Source organism: Callithrix jacchus, chromosome 4 (genome assembly GCF_049354715.1).
Source record: "Callithrix jacchus isolate 240 chromosome 4, calJac240_pri, whole genome shotgun sequence".
NCBI lineage: Eukaryota > Metazoa > Chordata > Mammalia > Primates > Cebidae > Callithrix > Callithrix jacchus.
Genome location: NC_133505.1, coordinates 127,674,552 through 127,701,841, shown reverse-complemented (window position 1 = coordinate 127,701,841; position 27,290 = coordinate 127,674,552). Strand labels below are relative to the sequence as shown.

Sequence of the window (27,290 nt, the reverse complement as noted above, 5' to 3'; positions counted from 1 at the left end):
GCTCTCTGGTTTTCAGTATGTGCTGTGTGCTGCTTTGGTATATATTGGCAAAGGTATTTTAGTACTTGCATATGAAATCAAAAGTGAGCAAATACAGTTGGTTCAGTCTTTTCTTTTCTTATTAGGTGACATTATTGGCTATTGGCCAGCCCATGAATTGGCTATCCTTAGTTGGATATATACTCATGACCCAAACAGGTGTATAAGAGAATGACACCCTTAGAAAGGATGGCAGTGTGTTAGCTACCATATGAGTGTAATTATGTTGGATACTCAGGAGCCCAGTGGGTGAGAAATAAAGGGCAAAATGGAAATATTAGAGCTACTACATTTGTCAGCCAGAATTATATACAACACTGTAACAGGAACTGCAGTTCTCAGTGACTGGTTTGGGTGAAAAAAGTCTGTATTTATTTGCTTAATCAGTTGGGCTGCTGAAAGAATATAATCAAATAACGCATTTTATTCAGACGTATTATTTCACAGCCAAAAAAATCATTAAGCTTGTTTTTTTTTTTGTTGTTGTTGTTGTGGTAATATAACTTTATGAGCCTACATACCATCCTCGAATTTGTCTGTGATGTGTTAGCATGTCAGAACATTATATGATTTGTCTTATTTTCTTTTTAATGTACAGGCATCTCCAAATTGCTCTGAGACAGCTTTAATTCATATAGCTGATATTTTGGCAAGAATTGCATCTGTAGAAGAAGGACTTATTTTACTTCTTTATGGAGAAAATACGAACTCTTCTGAAGAAAGGTATGTGCTGTTTTGAAACTGGATAATTATTCTAGGTGTAGTTTGGTTTTCTAAACAGCCAGTAATAATATATTAAATGATTTAAAAAAGTTGGAGTAACCAGGATTATCGACTGTGTAGGCAGAATAGACCTTGATGTCTGTAATTTCAAGATAAGAATAAGAGAGTTCGCTCTTGATGGGATTCCTTCCCCTGCCCCGTTATCTGCTCCCTTGTATTTTCACTTACAGACTTCAGTCACACATGATTGATTTAAGTCAAACCAAACAACGGTGTGCAAAGAAGCTAGCTATTTTTTCTTCCTCCTCTAGTTCCTATTTTCTCACTTAACCTATGGTAATATTTTAATATTTACAGTTCTGACTTTCTCTGTGCTTATAATTATGCAGTGCATCAGACAAATCTGCATAGTCATATTTTTATCTTCTCTTTACAAAAATGGTATTATTTTTTATACATTACCTTGCAGTTTGATTTATTTTATAACTATGGGAATTTTCTTAGGTGAATACAGAATGAAACATGATTTTTAATGGCTGCATTATACTTTTATGTATATATAGCTTTACCACAATTTATTCACATATTTTCCCTCTTAGTGAACATCAAATTATCTAGGATTTTCCCTCCATAAATAAAACTACAATAAATGTTCTTTTTCTTATTTAGCTTGTTGATATTACATTAATCGATATTCTAATGTTGAGCCAGTTTTTCATACCTGAAATAAATCCCACTTGGTCATGGTGTATAAATCATTCTTATACTTTGCTGGCTTTGATTTGCTAATATTTATTGAGGATTTTTGCCTCTAGGTTTATGAGGTACATCAGTCTGTAGATTTTGTAGTGTCTTTCTGGTTTTGGTATTATTGGAATGGCAACCTCATAATAAATGAGAAGTTACTCTGTTTTGGTATTCTGGAGGGTATGACACAGAATTGGTTTAATTTCTTCATGAATTATTTTATAGGATTCACCAGTGAACCAATTTTAGCCTGGAGTTTTCTATTTTGGAAGATTATTAGTTATTGATTCAGTTACTTTAATAAAGGCCTATTAAGACTGTCTACTTGTTTTTATGTGAATGTTGACAGAATTTGTCTTTCAAGGAATTGGTCACTTTATCTAAATTATCAAGTTTGTGGACACAGAATTGTTCCTAATATTTCCTTATCCTTTTAACGTCTTTGAAATGAGCAGTGATGGCCCCTCTTTCACTTCTGATGTTAGCAATTTGTGTCTTCTCTTTTTTTTTCTTAGTTAACCTGACTAGAGGCTTATAAATTTTACTGTTCTTTTAAAAAAAAAACTTTTGGTTTTGTTGATTTTTCTCTATTGATTTCATGTTTTTAATTTTATTGACTTCTCTTCTAATTTTTATTTCTTTGCTTCTTACTTTGGATTTAATTTGATCTTTTTAGTTTTCTATGGTGGAAGCTTAGATGATTAGTTTTAGGTCTTTCTTCTTTTATAGTATTGGTACTTTTACATTTGTATTTAATGCTATAAATTTCCCTCTAAACCGCAGTTTTCTACATGTCATAGTTTTGATAAGTTATATCTTCATTTTTCACTTAATTCAAAATATTTTCATTGTCTCTTGAGACTTCTGTGACCTTGTGGGTGGTTTTTTTTTTGAGATGGAGTCTTGCTCTGTCACCCTGGCTGGAGTGCAGTAGTGCGATCTCGGCTCACTACAAACTCTGCCTGCTGGGTTCAAGCAATTCTAGTGCCTCAGCCTCCCAAGTAGCTGGGACTACAGGTGTATGCCACCATGCCTGGCTAATTTTTGTAAATTTTTTATTCTAGTAAGCCTATTAGAGATGGGCTTTCACCATGTTGGCCAGGCTGGTCTGGAACTCCTGACCTTAAGTGATTTACCTGCCTTGGCTTCTCAAAGTGCTGAGTCATACAGCACTTTGGATTATACAGGCATGAGCCACTGCTCCCAACCCTTGTGTTTTTGCAGATATGAAAGCACACTTGATATAATTTCTAGTTTTTAAAGTTTATTGTAAATTTTATTGCCCAGAAAGTGGCCTCTTGATAAATTATCTGTGTAAGCTTATCTAATATATATCCTACTATTGTTGCATGTCAGTTACATTCTGTTGATCCATGGTACTGTTTGGTTCAACTTTGTCCTTATTGACATCCTGCTGAATCTGTCAATTACTGTTAGAGGTATGTTGAAATCTCCACCTATATTAATGAATCCATCTATTTCTTCCTGCAGTTCTGTCAGTTTTTGTTTGAAGTATTTTGGTGCTTTGTTGTTTGGTGCATTCACATTAAGAATTGTTATGTCTTCTTGGATAACTGACCGCTCTATTATTATGTAATGTACCCTTGATAATTTTCTTTGAAGTCTGTTTTGTCTGAAACTAATATAGTATTCCAGCTTTCTTTTGATTATTGTTAGTATGGTATATCTTTACTTCATCCTTTTACTTTTAATTTATCTTTGTCTTTATGTTTAAAGTGGAATTTTTATAGACAACATATAGTTAGGTCTTGCTTTTTAATCTAGTTTGATAGTCTTTAATAATACACTTAGAACCTTAACAGTTAATTATTGATATACTTAGATTAATATTAACCATATTTTTTGCCCTTTTTTTTGTCTTCTCTTTCTGCCTTTTCTGGGTTTGATTGAGCATTCTATGTGATTTCATTTTATCTCCTCTCTTAGTATATCAATTACACTTTCTTTGTCACTTTTTTTTAGCAGTTGCTATTAAGTTTGTAATATACGTTTATAACAGAATTAGTTGTAATTGCTAATTATATTGTTTTAGTTGTATTTAGTCCTCTTTCAAATAATCTATATCACTTAACACCTATGGCATTGACCTTATAAAAAAGTCATTTCCTCCCTTCTGTCCCTTATATCATTTCTATCAATTATTTACTTTTTCATAAACTATAATTACCAAATACTATTTTGGCAATAATTACTTTGAATAAACTTATCCATTTGATTTTTTTTTTGAGACAAGGTCTCACTCTGTTGCCCAGACTGTAGTGCAGTGATGTGATCTCAGCTCACTGCAATGTCTGCCCCCCAGGCTCAAGTGATTCCTGTGCCTCAGTCTCCCACAAAGCTGGAACTATCGGTGTTCACCACCATGCCTGGCTATTTTTTTTTTTTTTTTGTATTTTTCACAGAGACAAGGTTTCACCATGTGCCCCAGACTGGTCTTGGACTCCTGGGGTCGAGCAATCGCCCACCTTGGCTCCCCAAGTGCTGGAATTACAGATGTGAGCCACCGTGCCCAGCCTCATTAGATTAATTAACAAGAAAAATAAAAGATTTTATGGGTTATCAAATGCTTTACATTGCTAGCCTTTTAAATTTTAGTAAGATTGTCCTGATGGTGATATTGCTGGGTTAGAGGGCCTGTACAGTTTATATCTTATAGATCCTGCCAGATTACTTTTCAAAATATTTTTGAATTTTACCTTCTGGCCAGCAGCCTATGGGAAGTATGAAGTATACCCTCTTTTTTATATTCTTGTCAGGACTGCATAATCAGTTTGTAAGTGTTTTGGCAACCTGTTGAGTGAAAGATCTTGTTTTGATTTATATTTACTTGTTTTATGTTTACTTGTTTGATTCATATTTCATGTATTATCTCTCTGAGTTTGAGCAGCTCATGCTCCTGTGGCAATAGAGTTATTGACTATTTCCATTTCCTTGATAATAGTGTTCCTTTTCATATCATTTGTCCATTTAAAATTTGATTTATTGTTCATTGAGTTATATATGCATAGAGTAAACATAAAGGTTTATTATAAAAAGTAGCAATTCCTTTCCTGATCTCCAGAGGCAACTGCTTTCAGCTGATTTTGATGTTTTCTTTACTGTTTATATTATCAAATAATGTGCATATAATTTATTTTAGTTTAAGGCTAAATTGTCAGTTGTTCCTTGACTTACATTACAACAGTTTATTTCTCTTCCATGCTTCCCCCACCAAACACACAAATACATATGGGTACCTAGTCCCATCATTCTCCATTGGTACAATACTGTTGTGCGATCGACTTATTTAATGTTATACTGTATTCAAATTATTGTGAACACTTCTCACAGCTGAGCCGTGTGGTATTCTTTTATTATTTTCTGTTCTTTCACAATTTTTGCTTTCTCTGGAGTTAATAATATTTTGTTTGTTGCTATGATTTTTAATGTACTTAGCTTTCACTATGTTGCTAACTTATTTACATGTTTTTTTCTAGTTGACTAAATCCTCTCTCAGTATGTTAAAATACCAAAGTCCATGAGCTTAATTAAAAACATCTGTTTTTGAACCTTCCCACCAACTTTATTCAGAATATGTTTCTGCCTTAGTTTTATGCATAACTTTTACTCTGGAAACATATTTTATCATCATTATAGAGTAGCCTTATTTTTTTCATTTTCCTTTTTCTGAAAGTATTTTTTGTGTTTAATGATCCGAAATGTTATGATATTTCTTGATGAAGTTCTACTTTTATGTATTTGATGAATGTCTTTTTAAATTGACACATAATAATTGTACATATATTGATGGACATTGTAAATTTGAAAATTCATGTCTTTTAGGGAAAATAGTTGGATTTCTTCTTTTTTGTGGTTTCTGAAATTCTATTATTTGAAGTTAGACCTTCTTATCTGGTTTTTTTTTTTTCTATTCCTTTAAACATTTTGTTTTTTTCTGGGAATTTTTTTCTGCTTTCATTTTCTAGCCTTTCTGTTGAAATTAAAATTTTCATTTAAGATTTTGTTTTTTAGAAGAGCATATTGTATTCTTGCTGCTGCTGCATCTTCTTCTTTAAATTTTACTTTAAGTTCTGGGATACATGTGCAAAACTTGCAGGTTTGTTACTTAGGTAAATGTGTGCTATTGTGGTTTGCTGCACCTATCAACCTGTCACTTAGATATTAAGCCCTGTATGCATTAGGTATTTGTCCTGACACTCTCCCTCCCCTGACCCTTCCCCACCGACAGGCCCCAGTGTGTGTTGTCTCCCTCTCTTTGTCCATGTGTTCCTGTTTTTTACCTCTCACTTATGAGTGAAAACGTGGTGTTTGGTTTTCTGTTCCTGTGTTAGTTTGCTGAGGATGGTGGTTTCCAGCTTTATCCGTGTCCCTGCAAAGGACATGAACTCATTCTTTTTTATGGCTTCATAGTATTTCATGGTGTATATGTGCCACATTTTCTTATCCAGTCTGTCACTGATAGGCATTTGGGTTAGTTCCACATCTTTGCTATTGTGAATAGTGTTGCAATAAACATACATGTGCATGTATCTTTATAAATAGAATGATTTATATTCTTTTGGGTGTATACTCAGTGGGATTGCTGGCTCAAATAGTATTTCTGCTTCTAGATCCTTGAGGAATCACTACACTGTCTACAATGATTGAACTAATTTACATTACCACCAACAGTGTAAAAGCATCCATCCGTTTGTTGTTTCTTGACTTTTTTTTTTGAGACGGAGTTTCGCCCTTGTTACCCAGGCTGGAGTGCAATGGCGCGATCTTGGCTCACTGCAACCGCCGCCTCCTGGGTTCAGGCAATTCTCCTGCCTCAGCCTCCTGAGTAGCTGGGATTACAGGCACGCGCCACCATGCCCAGCTTAATTTTTTGTATTTTCAGTAGAGACGGGGTTTCACTATGTTGACCAGGATGGTCAACCCACCTCGGCCTCCCAAAGTGCTGGGATTACAGGCTTGAGCCACTGCGCCCGGCCTGTTTCTTGACTTTTTAATAATCACCATTCTGACTGACATGAGATAGTATCTCATTGTGGTTTTGATTTGCGTTTCTCTGATGATCAGTAATGTTGAGCTTTTTTTGTTTGTTGACTGCATGCATGTCTTCTTTTTAGAAGTGTCCAGTAATGTCCTTAGCCATTTTTTTGATGGGGTTGTTTTTTCTTGTGAATTTGTTTAAGTTCTTGTAAATTCTGGGTATTAGACATTTGTCAGATATATACATTGTAAAATTTTTCTCCCATTCTACAGGTTGCCTATTCACGCAGATAATAGTTCCTTTTGTTATTTGTCAGTTATAGCTTTTGTTGCAGTTGCTTTTCACGATTTCATCGTAAAATCTTTGTCCATGCCTGTATCATGAATGGTATTGTCTAGATTTTCTTCTATGGTTTTTATGGTTTTGGGTTTCACATTTAAGTCTTTATTCATTTTGAGTTAATTTATGTATAAGGTGTTAGGAAGGCGTCCGTTTTCAGTTTTCTGCATATAGTCAGTTTTCCTAGAACGTTTATTAAATAGGGATTCCTTTTTCCATTGCTTGTTTTTGTCAGGTTTGTTGACCATCAGATGGTTGTAGATGTATGGTCTTATTTCTGAGGTCTCTCTTCTTTTCCATTGGTCTAGATGTCTGTTTTTGTACCAGATTCATGCTATTTTGGTTACTGAAGCCTTGTAATATAGGTTGAAGTCAGGTAGCATGATGCCTCCAGATTGGTTCTTTTTTGTTTAGGATTGACTTGGCTATATGGGCTCTTTCTTGGTTCCATATGAATCTTTTGTAAGTAGTTTTTTTCTAATTCTGTGAAGAATGTCAATGGTAGTTTGATGGGAATAGCGTTTAATCTATAAATTATTTTGGGCAGTATGGCCATTTTTATGATATTGATTCTTCCTATGCATGAGGATAGAATGTTTTTTTATTTATGTCCCCCCTCTTATTTCCTTGAGCAATGGTTTGTAGTTCACCTTGAGGAGTTCCTTCACGTCCCTTGCTAGCTGTATTCCTAGGTATTTTATTCTTTTTGTAGCATTTGTGAATGAGAGTTAATTCATGATTTGGCTCTCTGCTTGTCTATTGTTGATATATAGTAATGCTTCTGATTTTTGCACATGGATTTTGTATACTGAGACTTTGCTGAAGTTGCTTGTCAGCTGAAGAAGCTTTTGGGCTGATATAATGGGGTTTTCTAAATATAGGATCATGTTATCTGCAAACAGACGATTTGACTTCCTCTTTTCCTATTTGAATACCCTTTATTTCTTTCTATTGCCTGATTGCCCTGGCCAGAACTTTTAATACTATTTAGGAGTGGAGAGAGAGGGCATCTTCATCTTTTGCTGGTTTTCAAAGGGAGTGCTTCTAGCTTTTGCCCATTCACTATGATACTGGCTGTAGGTCTGTCATAAACAGCTCTTATTATTTTGAGGTATGTTCCATCTGTACCTACTTGATATGAGAGTTTTTAACATGAAGGGATGTTGAATTTTACCGAAGGCCTTTTCTGCATCTATTGAGATAATCCATTGGTTCTGATTATGTGATGGATTATGTTTATAGATTTGTGTATGTTGACCCAGCTTTGTATCCCAGGGATGAAGCCAACTTGATTATGGTAGATAAGCTTTTTGATGTGCTGCTGAATTTGGTTTGTCAGCATTTTGTTGAGGATTTTCACAATGATGTTCTTCAGGGATGTTGACCTGAAATTTTCTTTTTTTGTTGTGTGTCTGCCAGATTTTGGTATCAGAATTATGCTGGCCTTATAAAATGAGTAAGGGAGGAGTCCATTCTTTTTAATTGTTGGGAATAGTTTCAGAAGGAATGATATCAGCTCCTCTTTGTACCTGTGGTATAATTTGACTGTGATTTGTTTGGTCCTGGGCTTTTCTTGATTACTAGGCTATTTATTACTGCCTCAGTTTCAGAACTTGTTATTGGTGTATTCAAGGATTCCACTTCTTCTTGGGAGGGTTTATGTGCCCAGGAATTTATCCATTTCTCTACATTTTCTAACTTATTTATGTAGAGGTGTTTGTAGTATTCTCTGATGATAGTTTGTATTTCTGTGGGCTCAGTGGTAATATCCCTTTTTATCATTGTTATTGTGTCTATTAGATTATTCTCTCTCTTTTTTTCTTTATTAGTCTAACTAGTGGTCTGTTTTATTTTTTCAGGAAAACAGCTCCTGGATTCATTGATTATTTCGAAGGGTTTTCGTGTCTGTCTCTCCTTCCATTCCACTCTGTTCTTAGTTATTTCTTGTCTTCTGCTAGCTTTTGTATTCATTTGTTCTTCTCTAGTTCTTTTAGTTGTGTTGTTAGGGTATTGATTTGAGATCTTTCTAACTTTCTGATGTAGCATAAATTTCCCTCTTAACACTGCTTTAGTTGCAGCACAGAGATTTTGGTATATTGTCTCTTTGTTCTCTTTGGCTTCAAAGAACTTCTTGATTTCTGCCTTACTTTCATTATTTACCTAGGAGTCATTCAGGAGCAGGTTGTTCAATTTTGATGTAGTTGTGTGGTTTTGGGTGAGTTTCTTAATCTTGAGTTCTATTTGATTGTACTGTGGTTTGAGAGACTTTTTTTTAATATTTCAGTTCTTTTGTATTTGCTGAGGAATGTTTCAATTTCAATTATGTTGTTGATTTCAGAGTAAATGCCATGTGGCACTGAGAAGAATGTATATTCCATTGTTTTGGGGTAGAGAGTTCTGTAGAAATCTGTTAGGTCCTCTTGATCCAGAGCTGAGTCCAAGCACTGAATGTCCTTGTTAATTTTCTGTCTCGTTGATCTGTCTAATATTGACAGTGGGTTGTTGAAAATCTGCCACTATTATTGTGTGGGAGTCTAACCCTCTTTGTAGGTGTCTAAGAACTTGCCTTATGAATCTGGGTGCTCCTGTATTGGGTGCATATATATTTAGGATAGTTAGCTCTTCTTATTGCATTGATCTTTTTTTTATCATTATGTAGTGCCCTTATCTTTATGATCCTTGTTGGTTTAAAGTCTGTTTTGTCAGACACTAGTCTTGCTTTTTTTCTGCCTTCTGTCAGAAGCAGAAGCGCTGTCAGACAGCGCTTGCTTTTTTTCTGCCTTCTACTTGCTAGGTATAATTTACCTGCATCGCTTTATTTTGAGCCTCTGTATATCTTTACAATTGAGATGGATCTCTTGAATACAGCACACTGATTGGTCTTGACTTTATCCAATTTGCCAGTCTGTGACTTTTAATTGGAGTATTTAGCCTATTTACATTTTAGGTTAATATTGTTAGGTGTGAATTTGATCCTGTCATTATGATGCTAGCTGGTTATTTTGCACACTAGTTATTGCAGGTTCTTCATAATGTCATTTGTCCTTGTAGTTTGGTGTTTTTTTTTCCGTGGTTGGTACTTATTTTTCCTTTCCCTATTTAAGTGATTTCTTCAGGAGCTCTTGCAAGGCAGCCCTGGTGGTGAAGAACTCCCTCAGCATTTGCTTGTCTGTGAAGGATTTTACTTCTCCTTCACTTATGGAGCTTAATTTGGCTGGATATGAAATTCTGGGTTGAAAATTTTTTTCTTTAAGAATGTTGAATGGCTGTGTGCAATGGCTCATGCCTGTAATCCCAGCACTTTGGGAGGCTGAGGCGGGTGGATCACCTGAGGTCAGGAGTTTGAGATCAGCCTTGATAACATGGCAAAACCCCATCTCTACTAAAAATAGAAAAATTAGCCAGGCATGGTGGTGCATGCCTATAGTCCCAGCTACTCAGAAGGCTAAGGCAGGAGAATTGCTTGAACCTGGAAGGAGGAGGTTGCAGTGAGCCAAGATCACACCACCATACTCCAGCCTTGGTGACAAAGCAAGACTGCATCTCAAAAAAAAAAAAAAAAAAAGGTATTTAATATTGGCCCCTCACTCTCTTTTGGGTTTTAGGTTCTTTGCTGAAATATCTGCTGTTAGTCTGATGGGGTTCCCTTTGTAGGTGACATGGCTTTTCTTTCTGTCTGTGCTTAACATTTTTTCTTTCATTTTGACGTTAGAGACTCTAATGATTATATGTCTTGTGGTTGGTCTTCTTATGGAGTATCTTAGTGGGATTCTTTGTATTTTCTCAATTTGAATGTTAACCTGTCCTGCTTGGTTGGGGAAGTTCTCCTGGATGGTACCCTGAAGTGTGTTTTCCAACTTGGTTCCATGCTTCCCGTCTCTTTTAAGTAGGTACTCCGTTCTGTCATAGGTTTGGTCTTTTTACATAGGCCCATAATTCTTATAGGTTTTGTACATTACGTTTTATTCTTTTTCCTCTAAGCTTGCCTTATTTCAGCAAGATAGTCTTCAAACTCTGATACCCTTTCTTCTGCTTGATTGATTTGGCAATTGATACTTGTGTATGATTCATGGAGTTCTCAGCTCTATCAGGTCATTTATGTTCCTCCCGAAACTGGTTATTCCAGTCAGCAGCTCCTGTAACCTGTTATCATGGTCCTAAGCTTCTTTGCATTGGATCAGAACATGCTTCTTTACCTCAGTGAAGTTGGTTATTACCTACCTTCTGAAGTCTACTTCTGTCAATTCATTCATCTCATCCTCCATCCAGTTCTATACCCTTGCTGATGAGGCGTTGCTATCATTTGGAGAAGAGACAATCTGGCCTTTTTTGTTTTCAGTGGTTTTTTAGTTGATTCTTTCTCATCTTCATGAGTTTGCCTGCTGGGGATCTTTGAGGTGCTGACCCTTGGGTGAGGTTTCTGAGAGGATTTTTTTTGTTGATGCTGCTTTTGTTGCTTTCTCTTAGTTTTTGTTTCGGTAGTTGGGTCCCTCTTCTGTAGTGCTGTTGCAGTTTGCTGAGGGTTCACTTCAGGCCCTATTCATCTGGTTTGCTCCCACGTCTGGAGATATCACCTGAAGGGGATAGAGAACAGCAAAGATTGGAGCCTGTTTTTCCTCTGTGATCTATGACCTCCAGAGGCACCAACCTGATGCCAGTAGGAACATTCTTGTATAGAGTGTCTGGTGACCCCCTTTTGGGATGTCTCGCCCAGTTGGGGGATCATGGGAACCAGGACCCACTTAATGAAGCACTTTGGCTGTTCCTTGGCAGAGGGGGTTTGCTTCCCTGGGGGGAAACCCACTCATCTGGGCTGCCCAGATTCTTCAGAGCTAGCATGAAGAAAGACTAAGTCTGTCGTTTCGTGGAGACTATGGTCACCCCTTCTAGGGGCTCAGACCCAGGGAGATCAGAGTTCTGTCCCTGAGCCGCTGGCTGAAGTTGTTGGAGTTCCTGGAGGGAGGCCCCACGCAGTGAGGAGGGTTAGTTCAGTGTTGGGTCTGAAGAGGCAATCTGGCTGCAGTCTGCCACAACTGGTGTGCTGCACTGTCTTGGTCTTAGGACCAAGCCATTCAGCCTCCCTGGGTCTAGCAGGGGAAAAGCATGTCCTGGCCTGGAGCAACAGTGATAACTGCAGCCCTTCACCCTTGGTAGGTTAGTTTCTTAGGTAGCTAGCCGCCTCTCCCCCAGGGAGCTCAGATGGCTTAACAGCAGGCAGCAGCAGTGGTGGCTGCCGCCCCTGCCGCAAGGAGCTCAGACAGCTTAGACAACAATCAACAGCAGCAGTGGTGATGGTCACCCCTTCCTCCAGAAACTTGGCAGGCTTAGGACGATTGCAGCCGAGTGGCTATTGAGAATCTGCATTGCTCCCTGGTTGGGACTGAAGACCTCAGTGGCGTGGGCTCATCAGTGGGATCTTCTGAACCATGGGTACCATAGTTCCATGGAAAAAGCACGGCTTCCCAGGCTGGGTAGCATGCTCACTCACCACCCCACTTGGCTGCAGGGAGGGGGCTCCCCTGCTCCATGTAGCTCTAAGAAGGGCCGTCGCACCACCCTGCTCTTCCTGTTTGTGGGTCACACCAGCCACCTAGTCATTTCCAATGACAAAACCTGGATACCTGGGTTGCCAGTGCAGGATTTGCATGCTGTTTTGGTTCTTTTCAGTGGGAGCTTCTGATGGCTGCTGTTTCTACTAGGCCATTTGCCCCTCAGCCCCTTTTTTTTGAGTATAATTTTTTTTTTAACTACATAAAGATAATAAAGTTTTAATCTTGTTGTATTTTCTTTTTTCCTTCTAAATTGCCTTCTGTATTTCTTATCATGGTCCCTGTCTTTTAAATTAGAGGTTTATTCAAATATTTGAAAGCCGGTAAAACAATGCATGTAAAGGATACAAGAAAGTGGGACTTGTAATCTGTGGCCTTTAATTTAGTGGGCCCTTTCCATGGCATTTTGTTCAGGAACCCCTAATGACAGTATCTCTGGTTTTTCCTTTGTTCTTGTGAGATTCCCTAGAGAAACCTCTTACTGTTAGCTGCCTGAGGAATATAAGCCAAGTAGAGAAGACGGCTGGGTAAAAATGGTGATGGATCTAAAGGGTTACTATATAAACTTTGATGGACTCCTGTGATACCCTCTGTTACCTTCTATATCTTGAGCTCTGCCACCTTCCAAGAAGCGCATTGGGTTAGCTGCATGAAATGTGAAAGGGAATCTAGAGGTCAGACTCCTTAAACTGGCTTTCAGGCAGCTCTTCTGTTTTCAGCCTCACTTTTACCCCCCCAATTTAGAGATATTTGGTACCACCAATTCCTGAGTTTTTTGAGAGGTTGTATAAAATAAATCAGGTTTATTCTGTTTTTCACATTGTGGCTGATAATTGAGGTTTTTCTATGTCCTGAATTACTGCTTGGTTTCCAGGTCCACAATTGTACTGCCACATCCTTTCCATTCTCTTTGTCTTTGGGAGTTTTATTGCCTACTGAAAAATCCTTTTACTTTTGAATTTTAGTATTTATGGAGGGAGCAGGGGATGTATATGTTTAGTCTGCCATGTTTAACTAGAGATCTTTATCAATAATAACTTTTTAAAATTATTAGGAAGATTAATTCTTTGTCATGAGTTCCAAGACTTCTTTTTATTGTCTACCACTTAACCCTATTTAAGTTTTTTTCTATATAGATATAACTAATTTACATGTAGTCATATATTTCCCAATCATTATCTTTATAGATATAGGTTCTTTCAGAGTCTTGCTTTGTTGCCTAGGTTGCAGTGCAGTTGCGATATCTCTGCTCACTGCTCACTGCAACCTCCACCTCCTGGGCTCAAGTGATTCTCCTGCCTCTGCCTACAAAGTAGCTGAGACTATAGGTGTGCGCCATCACGCTGGGCTAATTTTTATATTGTTAGAGGAGACAGGGTTTTGCCATGTTGGCCAGGCTGGTCTCAAACTCCTGACCCCAATTTATCCGCCCACCTTAGTCTCCCAAAGTGCTGGGATTACAGGCATGAACCACTGCACCTGGCCTCTTTTTCTTTCTTTCTTTTCAATATTAAAGAACATCTTCCTCACATTAAACGGATACGGCAGAAAATATTAGATTTTCTTCTGAATCTTCATTGTCCAGTTAAAAGTATATGTTTTGATTAAATTAATGAAAGTCTGGAATCATCTCAAATGTCCAATAACAAGAGGCTAGTTGATTGAATTATGTTTACACAATGGAGCACTGAGCTGTCTGTAAAAGGGAATATTTTTGTGTACTTTTGTGGAGTTATTTTCAGGATATATTGTTAAGTGAAAAAAGGAAAATAGAATAATGTTAATAGAATCCTACCTTTGTATGGTACAAAGAAACATGAATGAATCATTTGCTTATATTTTTAAAAGAGAATGATGAATAGACAAAGTGGAAACTAATGAAAATGGTTAATTTGAGGAGAAGGGAGAGAAAAATCTGGAGAAACAGATACGGAAACAAGATATCTAGGGTTATTCCTTGATTATGCCTAGATTAGACTTTGGAATCATCTTACCGTTTATATACTAAATGTAAAAGAAAACATAACAAAACAAAACAAAATTGAAGCCACAGTATATAAAAGCCGCAAACAATGGGATGAGTACATTTAAATATCAATCAAGTTAGTGACATAGTCATGCAGAGAGAAGAATTATTTCAAATAATCTAATTTTGATTGAAAATTTCCAGTGGGATATATTCTAAGGTTAAAAAAAAATCCTCAAAGTGGCAGGGCGCAGTGGCTCACGCCTGTAATCCCAGCACTTTGGGAGGCCGAGGTGGGTGGATCACGAGGTCAAGAGATGGAGACAATCCTGGTCAACATGGTGAAACCCCGTCTCTACTAAAAATACCAAAAATTAGCTGGGCATGGTGGTGCGTGCCTGTAATCCCAGCTACTCAGGAGGCTGAGACAGGAGAATTGCCTAAACCCAGGAAGGGAGGTTGCGGGGAGCCGAGATCACACCATTGCACTCCAGCCTGGGTACCAAGAGCGAAACTCCGTCTCAAAAAAAAAAAAAAAAAAAATCCTCAAAGTAATCTTAAACTGCATTCAGTGTATGTTTAGAAGTAATATTGGTGTTGCTGTTTTGAAATTGTTATACATAATTATAAGATAGAGCAAGTAAGTAATTATAGTACTTTCATAAGGAACTAAGATTTTCAATATAAGAGAAAAAGATAAAAGTATAAAATTAAAGAAGTTAAATAAGAAACTCAAATCTTTAGTTCATAGTAGAAATAAAATTGTGAACTTATTTTTTTCTTTTAAGTTACATTTTTTCAGCACAATCACTGGAATAGTAGCAACTGCTTAACTGTGAGCCATTACCTGTGTTGGCTAAACATCTTTTTGTTCTAAGAAGAGACAGGATACGCTGATTTTGGGTGTGGGCCAGGAAGTATGGAGGATGATCCTGGGATGTCTTACCATTTTACATACTAACTAAGACCAATGGGATAGTGTCAAAAGTACCTCAGAGCCAAACAGAAGGGGCATCCTGCTGGCTTAAGATGGAGAATTTCAGAATCAGAAAAATAATGACTGCAATGAATTGATGTACATAAAGTATATAAAAAATACATGAGTTTGAAAAGACACTAAAATAGAAAACAAGCAAAAAACAAACTTTATCAGTTACCTGCTGAAGTTGCTAGGTCAGCAACTAATTACTATGTAAATTGATAAAAAGAAAATTTAAGCATTTTTTACAGCCTTTTCTGTACTAAGTGTATTTTTGTGTAACTAAGACATTACTGAGTGAAAGTTCTTCACCAAAGAATTCTAGCTAATAAATGCAAAATAAATGATACAATCAGAAAAATCACAGTTTGGTAATCCTTAATGAAATAGTGGATATAGGAAATGATCATTAATGGATGCTAAAATCATTAGGTGAAAGGTTGATGGGGAGGGCTACCTACTAGAGAGGTCAGGGTGATACCATCTGACCAATGATCTTTAGCACCACTAAAACTGGGACATTCAGATAGTGCCTCATGCAGTAGGAGGTAAACAGTGGCAACAAATTATGAAGTTATTTTACCAGGAAAGAAAAGCAAAGGAAACAAAAGAGATTGAACTTAAATCTAAATAAGCCTCTAGGTCTAATGATTACTTTATAGGATATATGGAGAACTAGAGAAACAAGGTAAATGATACCATGGAGAAACAATTATCCAAATAAACATGACAGTTTTCCAATAAATCAGTGGCATGAGGAAGAATATTAGGACCTGTAACTACAGCAGTGTAATGCACACCATTGAACTTGTGTAAATTCTGAGCATTTATTAACTACTTATCTGTTATTACCTTTAAAAGTATCTCAGCTGGCCAGGTGCGGTGGCTCATACCTGTAATCCCAGCACTTTGGGAGGCCGAGGTGGGTGGATCACCTGAGGCCAGGAGTTCAAGACCAGCATGGCCAACATGTGAAACACTGTTTTTACTAAAAAAATGCAAAAATTAGCTGGGCATGGTGGTGCACACCTATATTCCCAGCTACTTAGGAGACTGAGGCAGGAGAATCGCCTGAACCCTGAAGGCAGAGGTTGCAGTGAGCTGAGATGGCGACGTTGCACTCCAGCTTGGGTGACAGAGCAAGTCTCTGTCTCAAAAAAAAAAAAAAAAAAAGTATCTCAGTCCTTTGATATAGGGGAACTAAGTCTTGTTAATGGGTTGGGAATGTGTCAATGAGTTCTAGGAATGGAGCATTTAGGATTATGTTTTCACTGTAGAATTGGCAATATTTATCTATATGGCCATGGTCCCACTGTATCTATAATCTTTTAAGTGTATAGTTTTGTTGCTTTTTTCCTGTCTCTCCATTTATTTTCCTTCCATCCCACTGAAACTGTTCTCATTACTAGACATCTGTGCTTGGGTGGGAACATGAATATTGACATGTCTGAGAAAAGTTAGAGGAGGACTAAAAGGGAATCAAGCAAATGAAGAATTTTTGTGACAAAATTAGCCTTTTTGGTAGAGCTTTATGAAGTCAAAATTAATATAACCTTGGAATCACTTTCATATATCATCTTTTAGTTCTACAGGTGCTCATATAATTGCCCAGTTTTCTAAAAAACTTCTCGATGAAGATATTTCTATATTTTCTGGATCGGAAATGTTGCCTCTGGTTAAAGGAGCTTTGATTTCTGTGTGTCGTCAGATATATAGTACCTGCGAAGGCTTGCAGGTGCTAATCACTTATAATTTGCATGAATCTTTAGCAAAGGCCTGGAAAAAGGTAATTATTTTCAAGCTTCATTTTTCCTCCCTTCAAATCTTTATTTTAGAAGTAGGCACCATTGTAGTGTTGTACTCTGGATGAAATATTTAACCAGGGCAAATATGACTTCTGTAGCATCACAATGCTTTAGGGGCCAGAAGGCTTCTTAATTGCTACAGGATGACTGCAGTGTCTCCTTTCCCAGTGGGACAAAGTTCTAACACTTAACTGGGTACTACAGATTCTTCTGATAGATGAGGCTTTACACTAATTTTCCTTACATAGACTGACACCCTTTGGGAGTTATTTTAAAGCAATATTTAGAGACAGCTGGATTTTTGTTGTGGATACTAGAGATTGTAATGTAGCAATAGCCATGTATGGTGTATACTAAAAAAGACAACTAAGTCTCTCCCCCCCATTTAATATCGTTTGTTTGTAAAATATGTTACACAATATTTAACTAACAACCAAATAATTTAAATTTTGAAGATAATTTTGATTGTAATTCCCTTAAGGATTAAACAAAAATGTAGTATAAGAGATCTTATGGGTAGTGCTATTAATAAGAAAAATAATATCAATAATTCTGCTATGTTTTAGACAAGTTTGCTATCAGAAAGAATTCCTACTCCAGTAGACGGTTCTGATTCTGTTTCTTCAGTAAGCCAGGAATCCCAAAACATGTAAGTACAATTGATGAAACTCATCTCTTTATTATATTTGCTGAAATAAATTTAAAATTATTAAAATGTAATCGAATATTATAGCAAAAATGTTTTATAGGATGGTAAATATATACATGCAGGTTCAAGGAAAATCAGTTTAGAAGAACTTTAGAGTAACACTCATAACCTTTGTAAAGTCTAACAATATTTATTATACTTGTTTCTGTTTTTACATTTTAGATTAGGAAACATGACATATTACTGTGTTTCCAGAAAATTTGGAGAATTTCCAAATACTAAATAAAGTTGGAAAGTTAACTGGAGAGTTCAGTAGAAATAGTATGTTCTCAAAATGCCAATGAAGTCTATTTATATTTAAAATACGATTTTTCAAAATATGGTGGAAGTCCATTTTAATTAGGTTTTGGCTTTGGAAAATTATTTAAATCAATATTTATATCAAATTTTAAAGTAGATGTCTCCATTTTTATTTACAGATATTAGTAGGATATAGAGTCAGGTTAGCGGGGAAATAGAGTTTTTAAACTAACCTCTGGCAACACGTTTCTGGGTTCTGTCCTTATTTTATATTTGAGTGTTGGCGTAGTCTCAAACGATAATAATTAGGGAGAACTTGAAGCGCTCTTCTTTGTTAAAGAGATGTTGAAGCAGAATTTGAATTTTTTTTTAAGGTAGGTCTAGATTAACTTACAAAACAATCAAACAAAAAGGCTTCTGCATTTCCTTAACAGTGTAGTGGTTCAACAAATAGTTAATTGTCAAAATATGTGCTATAATTTATTTTCTAATACAATGTCACACGATGAGCTGCTTTGTTTTTTTGCATTAAAAGATGAGAGAAAATCATTTCTGTAGTTTAATTTTGAGATAATTTTTAGATTTCATTTTTTAATAATTAATTTTTATTTTTAGTTGTAATAGTTCCTACAGTAGTTTTCGGGGGTACAGGTGCTTTTGGTTACATGGATATGTTCTTCAGTGGTAATTTCTGAGATTTGTGTGAGCCCATCAAAACACCCATCACAGTGTACATCAAACAGTGTACACTGTGCCCAATATGTAATTTTTTATCCCTTACCCCCTCTTCTGACTCTTCCTCCTGTACCCCCAGAGTCGATTATATTATTCTTATGCCTTTGCATTCTCATAGCTTAGCTCTCACTTACAAGTGAGAACATATGCTATTGGGTTTTTTATTTGAGTTATTTAACTTAGAAAAATGGCCTTCAGCTCCATCCAAGTTGCTGCAGAAGACTTTATTTCATTCTTTTTTTGAGTGAAAAATTTTCCATGGCATATTTGTACCACATTTGCTTTATCCGCTTATTGGTTGACGGGCACTTAGATAATGGTTTCATATCTTTGCAACTGTCAATTGTGCTCTTATAAAGATGCTTGTGCATGTGTCTTTTTCATATGACTTCTTTTCCTTTGGGTAGATACCCAGTAGTGGGATTGCTGGATCAAATGGTAGTTCTACTTTTAGTTCTTTTTTTTGAGATGGAAATTTCATTATTGTTGTCCAGGCTGGAGTGCACTGGTGTGGTCTTGGCTCACTGCAACCTCCGCCTCCCAGGTTCAAGTTATTCTCTTGCCTCAGCCTCCTGAGTAGCTGGGATTATAGGCACCCACCACCACACCCAGCTAATTTTGTGTTTTTAGTAGAGATGAGGTTTCACCGTTTTCATCAGGCTGGTCTTAAACTCCAGTGTCATCTTCTAGAATTTTTTATGATTTCAAGTCTTAGATTTAAGTCTTTGATCTATCATGAGTTGATTTTTGTATAAGGTGAGAGATGAGGAGCTGGTTCATTCTTCCACATGTGGCTTGCCGCTTTTCCCAGGACCATTTATTAAATAGTGTCCTTTCTCCAGTTACTGTTTTTTTGTATGCTTTGTTGAAGATCAGTTGGCTGTATTTCTGGGTTCTCTATTCTGTTCCATTGGTCTACATGCCTTTTTGTTTTTTTTTTTTATTTGTTATACCTTAAGTTCTGGGATACATGTGCAGAACATGCAGGTTTGTTACATTAGTATACATGTGCCTTGGTGGTTTGCTCCACCCATCAACCCGTCATCTAGGTTTTAAGCCCTGCATGCATTAGGTATTTGTCCTAATGCTGTCCCTCCCTGGCTCCCAATGCACTGACAGGCCCAGGTGTGTGATGTTCCCTCCCTGTGTTTATGTGTTCTCATTGTTTGACTCCTACTTATGAGTAAGAACATGTGGTGTTTGGTTTTCTGTTCCTGTCTTAGTTTGCTGAGAATGATGGTTTCCAGCTTCATCCATGTCCCTGCAAAGGACATGAACTCATTCTTTCTTATGGATGCATAGTATTCCATGGTGTATATGTGCTACACTTTATCCAGTCTATCATGGATGGGCGTTTGGGTTGGTTCCAAGTCTTTGCTATTGTAAATAGTGCTGCAGGAAACATACGTGTGCATGTGTTTTTACAGTAGAATGATTTATAATCCTTTCGGTGTACACCCAGGAATGGGATTGCTGGGTCAAATGGTATTTCTCGTTCTAGATTCTTGAGGAATTGCCCAATGATTGAACTAATTTACACTCCCACCAACACTGTAAAAACATTACTATTTCTCCACATCCTCTCCAGCATGTGTTGTTTCCTGACTTTTAGATGATTGCATATTCTAACTGGTGTGAGATGGTATCTCATTGTGGTTTTGATTTGCATTTCTCTAGTGACCAGTGATGATGAGCTTTTTTTAATATGTTTGTTGGCCACATAAATATGTTTCATATATTTGTTGGCCATCTTCTTTTGAGAAGTGTCTGTTCATTTCGTTTTCCTACTTTTTGATGGGGTTTTTTTTTTTTTTTGGTAGATTTTCTTAAGTTTCTTGTAGATTCTGGATATTGGCTGTTTGTCAGATGGATAGACTGCAAAAATTTTCTCCCATTCTGTAGGTTGCCTGTTTACTCCGATGCTAGTTTCTTTTGCTGTGCAGAAGCTCTGTAGCTTAATTAGATCCCATTTGTCAATTTTGGCTTTTGTTGCATTTGCTTTTGGTGTTTTAGTCATAAAGTTTTGCCTATGCCTGTGTCTGAGTGGTATTGCCTAGGTTTTCTTCTAGGGTTTTTTTATGGCTTTAGGTTTTACGTTTAAGTTTTTAATCCATCCTGAGTTAAGTTTTGTATACAGTGTAAGGAAGGGGTCCAGTTTCAGTTTTCTGCATATGGCTACCAGAGTTCCCAGTACCATTTATTTAATAGGGAATCCTTTCCCCATTGCTTGTTTTTGTCAGGCTTGTCAAAGATCAGATGGTTGTAGATATGTGGCGTGATTTCTCTTCTGTCCCTGTTTTGATTACTGTAGCCTTATAGTATAGTTTAAAGTCAGGGAGTGTGATGCCTCTAGCTTTGTTTCTTTTCTTAGGATTGTCTTAGTGATACTGGCTGTTTTTTGGTTCCATATGAAATTTAGAGTAGTGTTTTCTAATTCTGTGAAGAAAGTCAGTGTTAGCTTGATGGGAATAGCATTGAATCCATAAATTACTTTGGGCAGTATGGCCATTTTCAGAACATTGATCCTTCCTATCCTTGAAGATGGAATATTTTTCCCATTTCTTTGTGTCTTCTCTTATTTCCTTGACTAGTGGTTTGTAGTTCTCCTTGAAGAAGTCCTTCATGTCCCTTGTAAGTTGTAATCCTGGGTATTTGATTTTCTTTGAAGCAGTTGTGAATGGGGGTTCACTCCTGATTTGGCTCTCTGTTTGTCTATTATTGGTATATAGGAATGTTGATTTTTGCACATTGATTTTTATATCCTGAGACTTTGATGAAGTTGTTTATTAGCTTAAGGAGTTTTTAGGCTGAGAGGATGGGGTTTTCTAAATATACAATTCTATCATCTGCAAAGACAAGACTTCCTCTCTTCCTATTTGAATATGCTTTATTTCGTTCCCTTGCCCGCTTACCCTGGCCAGAACTTTCAATACTATGTTGAATAGGAGTGGTGAGAGAGGGCATCCTTGTCTTGTGCTGGTTTTCAAAGGGAATGCTTCCAGTTTCTGTCCATTCAGTATGATACTGGCTATGGGTTAGTCATAATAGCTCTTATTATTTTGAGATATGTTCCATCAGTACCTAGTTTATTGAGAGTTTTTAGCATGAAGAGCTGTTGAATTTTATTGAAGGTCTTTTCTGCATCTATTGAGATAATCATGTGGTTTTTTTCATTGGTTCTGTTTATGTGATGGCTAATGTTCATTCATTTGCATATGTTGAACCAGCTTTGCATCCCAGGGATGAAGCCACTTTAATCATGGTGGATAAGCCTTTTGATGTGCTATTGGATTCGATTTGCCAGTGTTTTATTGAAGATTTTCACATAGATGTTCATCAGGTATATTGGTCTGAAATTTTCTTTTTTTATTGTGTCTCTACCAGGTTTTGGTATCATCATGATGCTGGGCTCATAAAATGAGGATTCCTCTCTTTCTGTTGTTTGGAATGGTTTCAGAAGGAATGGTACCCACTACTCCTTGTACCTCTGGTAGAATTTGTACTTGCTTATTTTTATACCAGTACTATGCTGTTTTGATAACTGTAGCCTTGTGGAATAATTTGAAGCTGGGTAATGTGATGTTCTTTTTACTTAGTTTTGCTTTGGCTATGTGGGCTTTTTGTTGGCTCTATATGAATTTTAGGATTTTTTTTTCTAGTTTTGTGAAGAACAATCATAGTAATTTGATGGGAATTGTGTTGAATCTGTAGATTGCTTTTGTCAGTATAGTCATTTTCACAATATTGATTCTACCTATCTGTGAGCATGGGATGTACTTTCATCTATTTGTGTCATCTATGATTTCTTTCAGTGGTGCTTTGTAGTTTTTTTTTTAGAGATCTTTACTTCCTTGGTTAAATATATTCCTAAGGTGTTGTTTTTTTCCTTTTTTTAAAACTGTTGTAAAAGGGATTGAGTTTTTTTATTTGATTCTCAGCTTGGTTGTTGTTGGTGTGTAGCAGTGCTATTGATTTATATACATTGATTTTGTATCCTAAAAAACTTGACTGAATTTATTTATCAGATTTAGGAGCTTTTTTGATGAGTCTCTAGGGTTTTTGAGGTATATGAACATCAGCAGAAAGTGAAAGTTTGACTTCCTCTTTTCCAATTTGGATGCCCTTTATTTTTTTCTCTGTGTGATTGCAATGGCTGGAAATTTCAGTGCTATGTCAAATAGAAGTGGTAAAAGTGAGTATCATTGTCTTTTTCAGCTCTCAGGGGGAATGCTTTCAACTTTTTTCTATTCACTATGACATTGGCTGTGGTTTTGTCCTATATGGCTTTTATTAGTTTTATTACTTCTATGCCTATTTTATTGAGGGTTTTAATCATAAAGGGGTACTAGACTTTATCACATGCTTGTTCTGTTTTTATTGAGATGATCATAGAGATTATGTTTTTAATTTTTTTTATGTGATATATCATATTTACTGACTTGTGTGTATATTAAATCATTCCGGCATCTCTGGTATGAAACCAGCTTTATTATGATGTATACTATTTGATACGCTGTTAGATTTGGTTAGCAAGTATTGTGTTGAGGAGTTTTGTATCTGTGTTAATCAGAGATATTGGTGTGTAGTTTTCTTTTTATGTTATGTCCTTTTGTGGTTTGGTATTAGGGTGATACTAGCTTCATAGATAGATTTAGAAAGGATTCTCTCTTTTTCTATATTTTGGAATAGGAATTTCAGTAGGATTGGTACTGTTTCTTTTTTGGATGTCTGATAGGATTCAGCTGTGAATTTATCTAGTCCTGGACTTTTTTTTTCTTGGTGATACTAGCTTCATAGATAGATTTAGAAATGATTCTTTTTCTATCTTTTGGAATAGTTTTGGTAGGATTGGTACTGTTTCTTTTTTGAATGTCTGATAGAATTCAGATGTGAATTTATCTGGTCCTGGACTTTCTTTTGTTGGCAATTTTATTTTGATTGCTGATTAAATCTTGCTGGTTGTTATTGGTGTGTTCAGGGTTTCTGTTTCTTCCTAATCTAGGATGGTTGTGTATTTCCACAAATTTATTGATCTCCTCTCAGTTTTCTAGTTTGTGTACATAAACGTGTTCATTGTAGCCTTGAATGACCTTTTACATTTCTGTGATATTGGTTGTAATAACTCCAGTTTTATTTCTAATTGAACTTATTTGGATCTGTTCTCTTCTCTTCTTGGTTAATCTTGCTGATGGTTATCAATTTCATCTTTTCAGAGAACTAGCTTTTTGCTTAATTTATCTTTTGTATTTTTTTTCTTTCAATTTCATTTAGTTTTGTTCTGATCTTTATTATTTCTTTTCTTCTACTGGGTTTGGGTTTAGTTTGTTCTTATTTCTCTGATTCCTTGAGTTGTCACATTAGGTTGTCTATTTATACTCTTTCAGACTTTTTGATGTAGGCATTTAATGCTATGAATTTTCCTCTTAGCACGGCTTTTGCTGTGTTCCAGGTGTTTTGCTAAGTTGTGTCACTATTATCATTGATTTCAAAGAATTTTGAAATTTCTATGTTGATTTTATTGTTAAACCATAAAGCATTCAAGAAAAGATTGTTTTATTTTCATTTATTTGTATAGTTTTGAAGTTTCCTTTTGGAGTTGATTTCCAATTTATTCCACTGTAGTCTGACAGAGTACTTGGTATAATTTTGATTTTCTTAACTTTGCTGAGTCTTGTTTTATGGCCTATTATGTGGTCTATCTTGGAGAATGTTTCAAGTGCTGATGAACAGAATGTATATTCTGCAGTTGTTGGGTAGAATGTTCTGTAAATATCTGTTAAGTTCATTTGGAGTAAGGTATAGTTTAAGTTCATTGTTTCTTTGTTGACTTTCTCTCTTGATGATGTGGCTACTGCTGTCAGTGGAGTATTAAAGTCTCCCACTATTACTGTGTTGTTGTCAATCTCATTTCCTAGGTCTAGTAGTAATTTTTTTATAAATGTGAAAGCTCCAGTTTAAATTTAGGATTTTAATATGTTCCTGTTGGACTAATTAATATTTGTTTAATGTCCTTTTTTTTCTGCTTTAAAGCCTGTTTTATCTGATAAAAGAATAGATATTCCTGCTTGCTTTTGGTTTCTATAGGCGTGGAATGTGTTTTTCTACCCCTTTACCTTAAGATTATGTGAGTCAATAAGTCTCTTGAAGACAGCAGACATTTTACTGGTGGTTTATACGTTCTCCTATTTTGTTTCTTTGAAGTGGGGCATTTAGTCCATTTACTTTCAACATTAAGATGTGAGGTACTTTTTTTTAATCATTTCATTGTTGCCTTTATACTTTTTTTTCATTGTGTTATTGTTTTATAAGCCCTATGAGATTTATGCCTTAAGGAGGTTCTATTTTGGTGATATCAAGCTTTATTTCAAGATTTGTAACGCCTTTTAGCATTTCTTAGTGCTTATTTGGTGATAGCAAATTTAGGTAGGATTTGTCTTTCTGAAAAAGATTTTATCTGTCTTTCATTTATGAAGCTGTTTTGCGATATATAAAATTCTTGGCTATTTTGCTTAAGAAGGCTACGGATAGGACCCTAATTCCTTCCGGCTTGTAAAGTTTCTTTTATTTTTTTTCTATTGTGCCTTTTAAAGTTTCTACTGAGAAATCTGCTATTAGTCTGATAGGTTTTCTTTTATAGGTTACCTGATGCTTTTGACTCAGAGCTCTTAAGATTCTGTCCTGTATCTTAACTTTAGATAACCTTATGACTATGTGCCTTAGTGACGATCTTTTCCCAATGAATTTTCTGGGTGTTCCTTGAGCTTCTTCTATTTGTACATGTAGATCTATAGCAAGACCTTCCCTCAGATGAGTTTTCCAAACTTTTAGACTTGTCTTCATCCCCAGGAACACCAGTTATTCATAGGTTTGGCCAATTTACACAATCCCATATTTCTTGGAGAGTTTTTCTTTGTCTTTGTCTGAATGTGTTAGTTTGAAAGCCTTTTCTTTGAGCTCTCATATTCTTTCTTCTACTTGTTCTAGTCTGTTCTTGAAACTTTCCACTACATTTTCTATGTCCCAGTGTGTCTTTCATTTCCAGAAGTTATGATTTTTTTTTCTTTAGGATGTCTATTACTCTATAAAAATTTTCATTCATATCGTGGATGGTTTTTTAAAATTTTTTTATTTGTTTTTTGGCCTTTTTCCATTATCTGTTTGAGTAGCTTAATAATCAACCTTCTGAATTATTTACCTGGCATTGCAGAGATTTCTTCTTGGTTTGGGTCCATTGCTGGAGCCTAATATGATTTTTTTGGGGGTGTTACAGAACCCTTTTATGTCATATTACCAGAATTACTTTTCTCATTTGGGTAGACTGTATTTTCAACTTATTCTTGAATTAGTTTTGATTGGAATTTTTTTTTTCCTCTTAAGGATCTGACTTTAATGTTTATAGTTCATTTTTTTTGCCATTCGGATCTGAAATTTTAGCATAATTTAATTCTTCATGCTTTTAGGTTGAAGATTTGAAGATAAGGAAATCAATATGATTTCCTTAGTTATAGAGAATCTTTTTGCTCTGGCTTTCCAGTGCTGGTTGTAGTAGTTATATACTTCATATATGGGCAATTTCACTGTCTCCTGTAGGATTGGAATGGCAGAGATCTCTTGAGACTTATCTCATTCTCTTGTGGTGCCCACTTTATTTATTTATTTATTTATTTATTTATTTATTTATTTTCTTTTCAGTATTTTATTTACTATTTGGCCTTCAGGTCAATGTGGAGACATCCCTGGGTATTCACCAGTTGTAGCTAAGGCAGGTGGGTAGATGTAATATCCAATGATGGGCAGAGGTCCCAGCCCTGATGAAGGTGGCTAGGGCAGATCCCAGTAAGATGTACTAAGGATTAGGACAAAGGCTGGGAGCTACCTCATCTTCTCTCCCCGGCCAGCAAGAAAGCAATCCACCTCATAGCCTCAGTGCTGTTCCAGTGTTCAGCTGTTCATAGCAGACAGGCACCTCTTTTTATCTGTGGGAATGTTGACATTTTGTGACTCTGTGCTTACTCAGGCCTGAATCTTGCTGGAGGTGGGGGTACTCCTCCTGTGGGGCAGAAGTCATCCCGAATTGTTGTAGGAAGGTTGTCTATAGATACATCCATGCTCCGTTCCCATGAAAGCACCCTCAGCTGTGTCTGCAGTGATGTACCAGCGGGGACCAAGAATCCCTTCTCCAAGACCATTTTCACAGAGGCTGTCTGCCTCTTGGATAGATGGGTAGACTTTCCTTACTATGCCCAGCACTGCAATTAATGTCTCTGATGTAAGAAATTTCCCACCAGCAGAAAGATCTGGGACTCAAGGCCTGTCATTCAGATGCTTTTGTCCCACAGGGTGTTCCTTTGATACAGGGCTCTCCTCCTTACTCTACAAATGGGACTTCCTGAGAACTGGGCTGCAGTGATTGTTATTGCCCTTCTGGGTATAGCCACCTAGTAGGACTGCTGGGCTCCA

At 36.4% G+C, this 27,290-nt stretch overlaps 1 protein-coding gene across 8 annotated transcripts in view; it reads left to right on the top strand.

Annotated features, from left to right (window-relative positions):
- The window catches only part of TBC1D32 (TBC1 domain family member 32), a 245,006-nt gene that overhangs the window by 71,253 nt on the left and 146,463 nt on the right, over positions 1-27,290 (top strand). For all 8 annotated transcript variants that reach the window (XR_013534904.1, XM_078370769.1, XM_078370771.1 and 5 more), the window contains 3 exons: positions 638-762; positions 16,926-17,127; positions 17,713-17,795. Coding sequence is in view for 7 of the 8 variants with exons in the window: in XM_078370769.1 (XP_078226895.1) it covers positions 638-762; positions 16,926-17,127; positions 17,713-17,795 (410 nt within the window). In the remaining variant the exon portion in view is untranslated. The remainder of the gene's footprint in view (positions 1-637; positions 763-16,925; positions 17,128-17,712; positions 17,796-27,290) is intronic.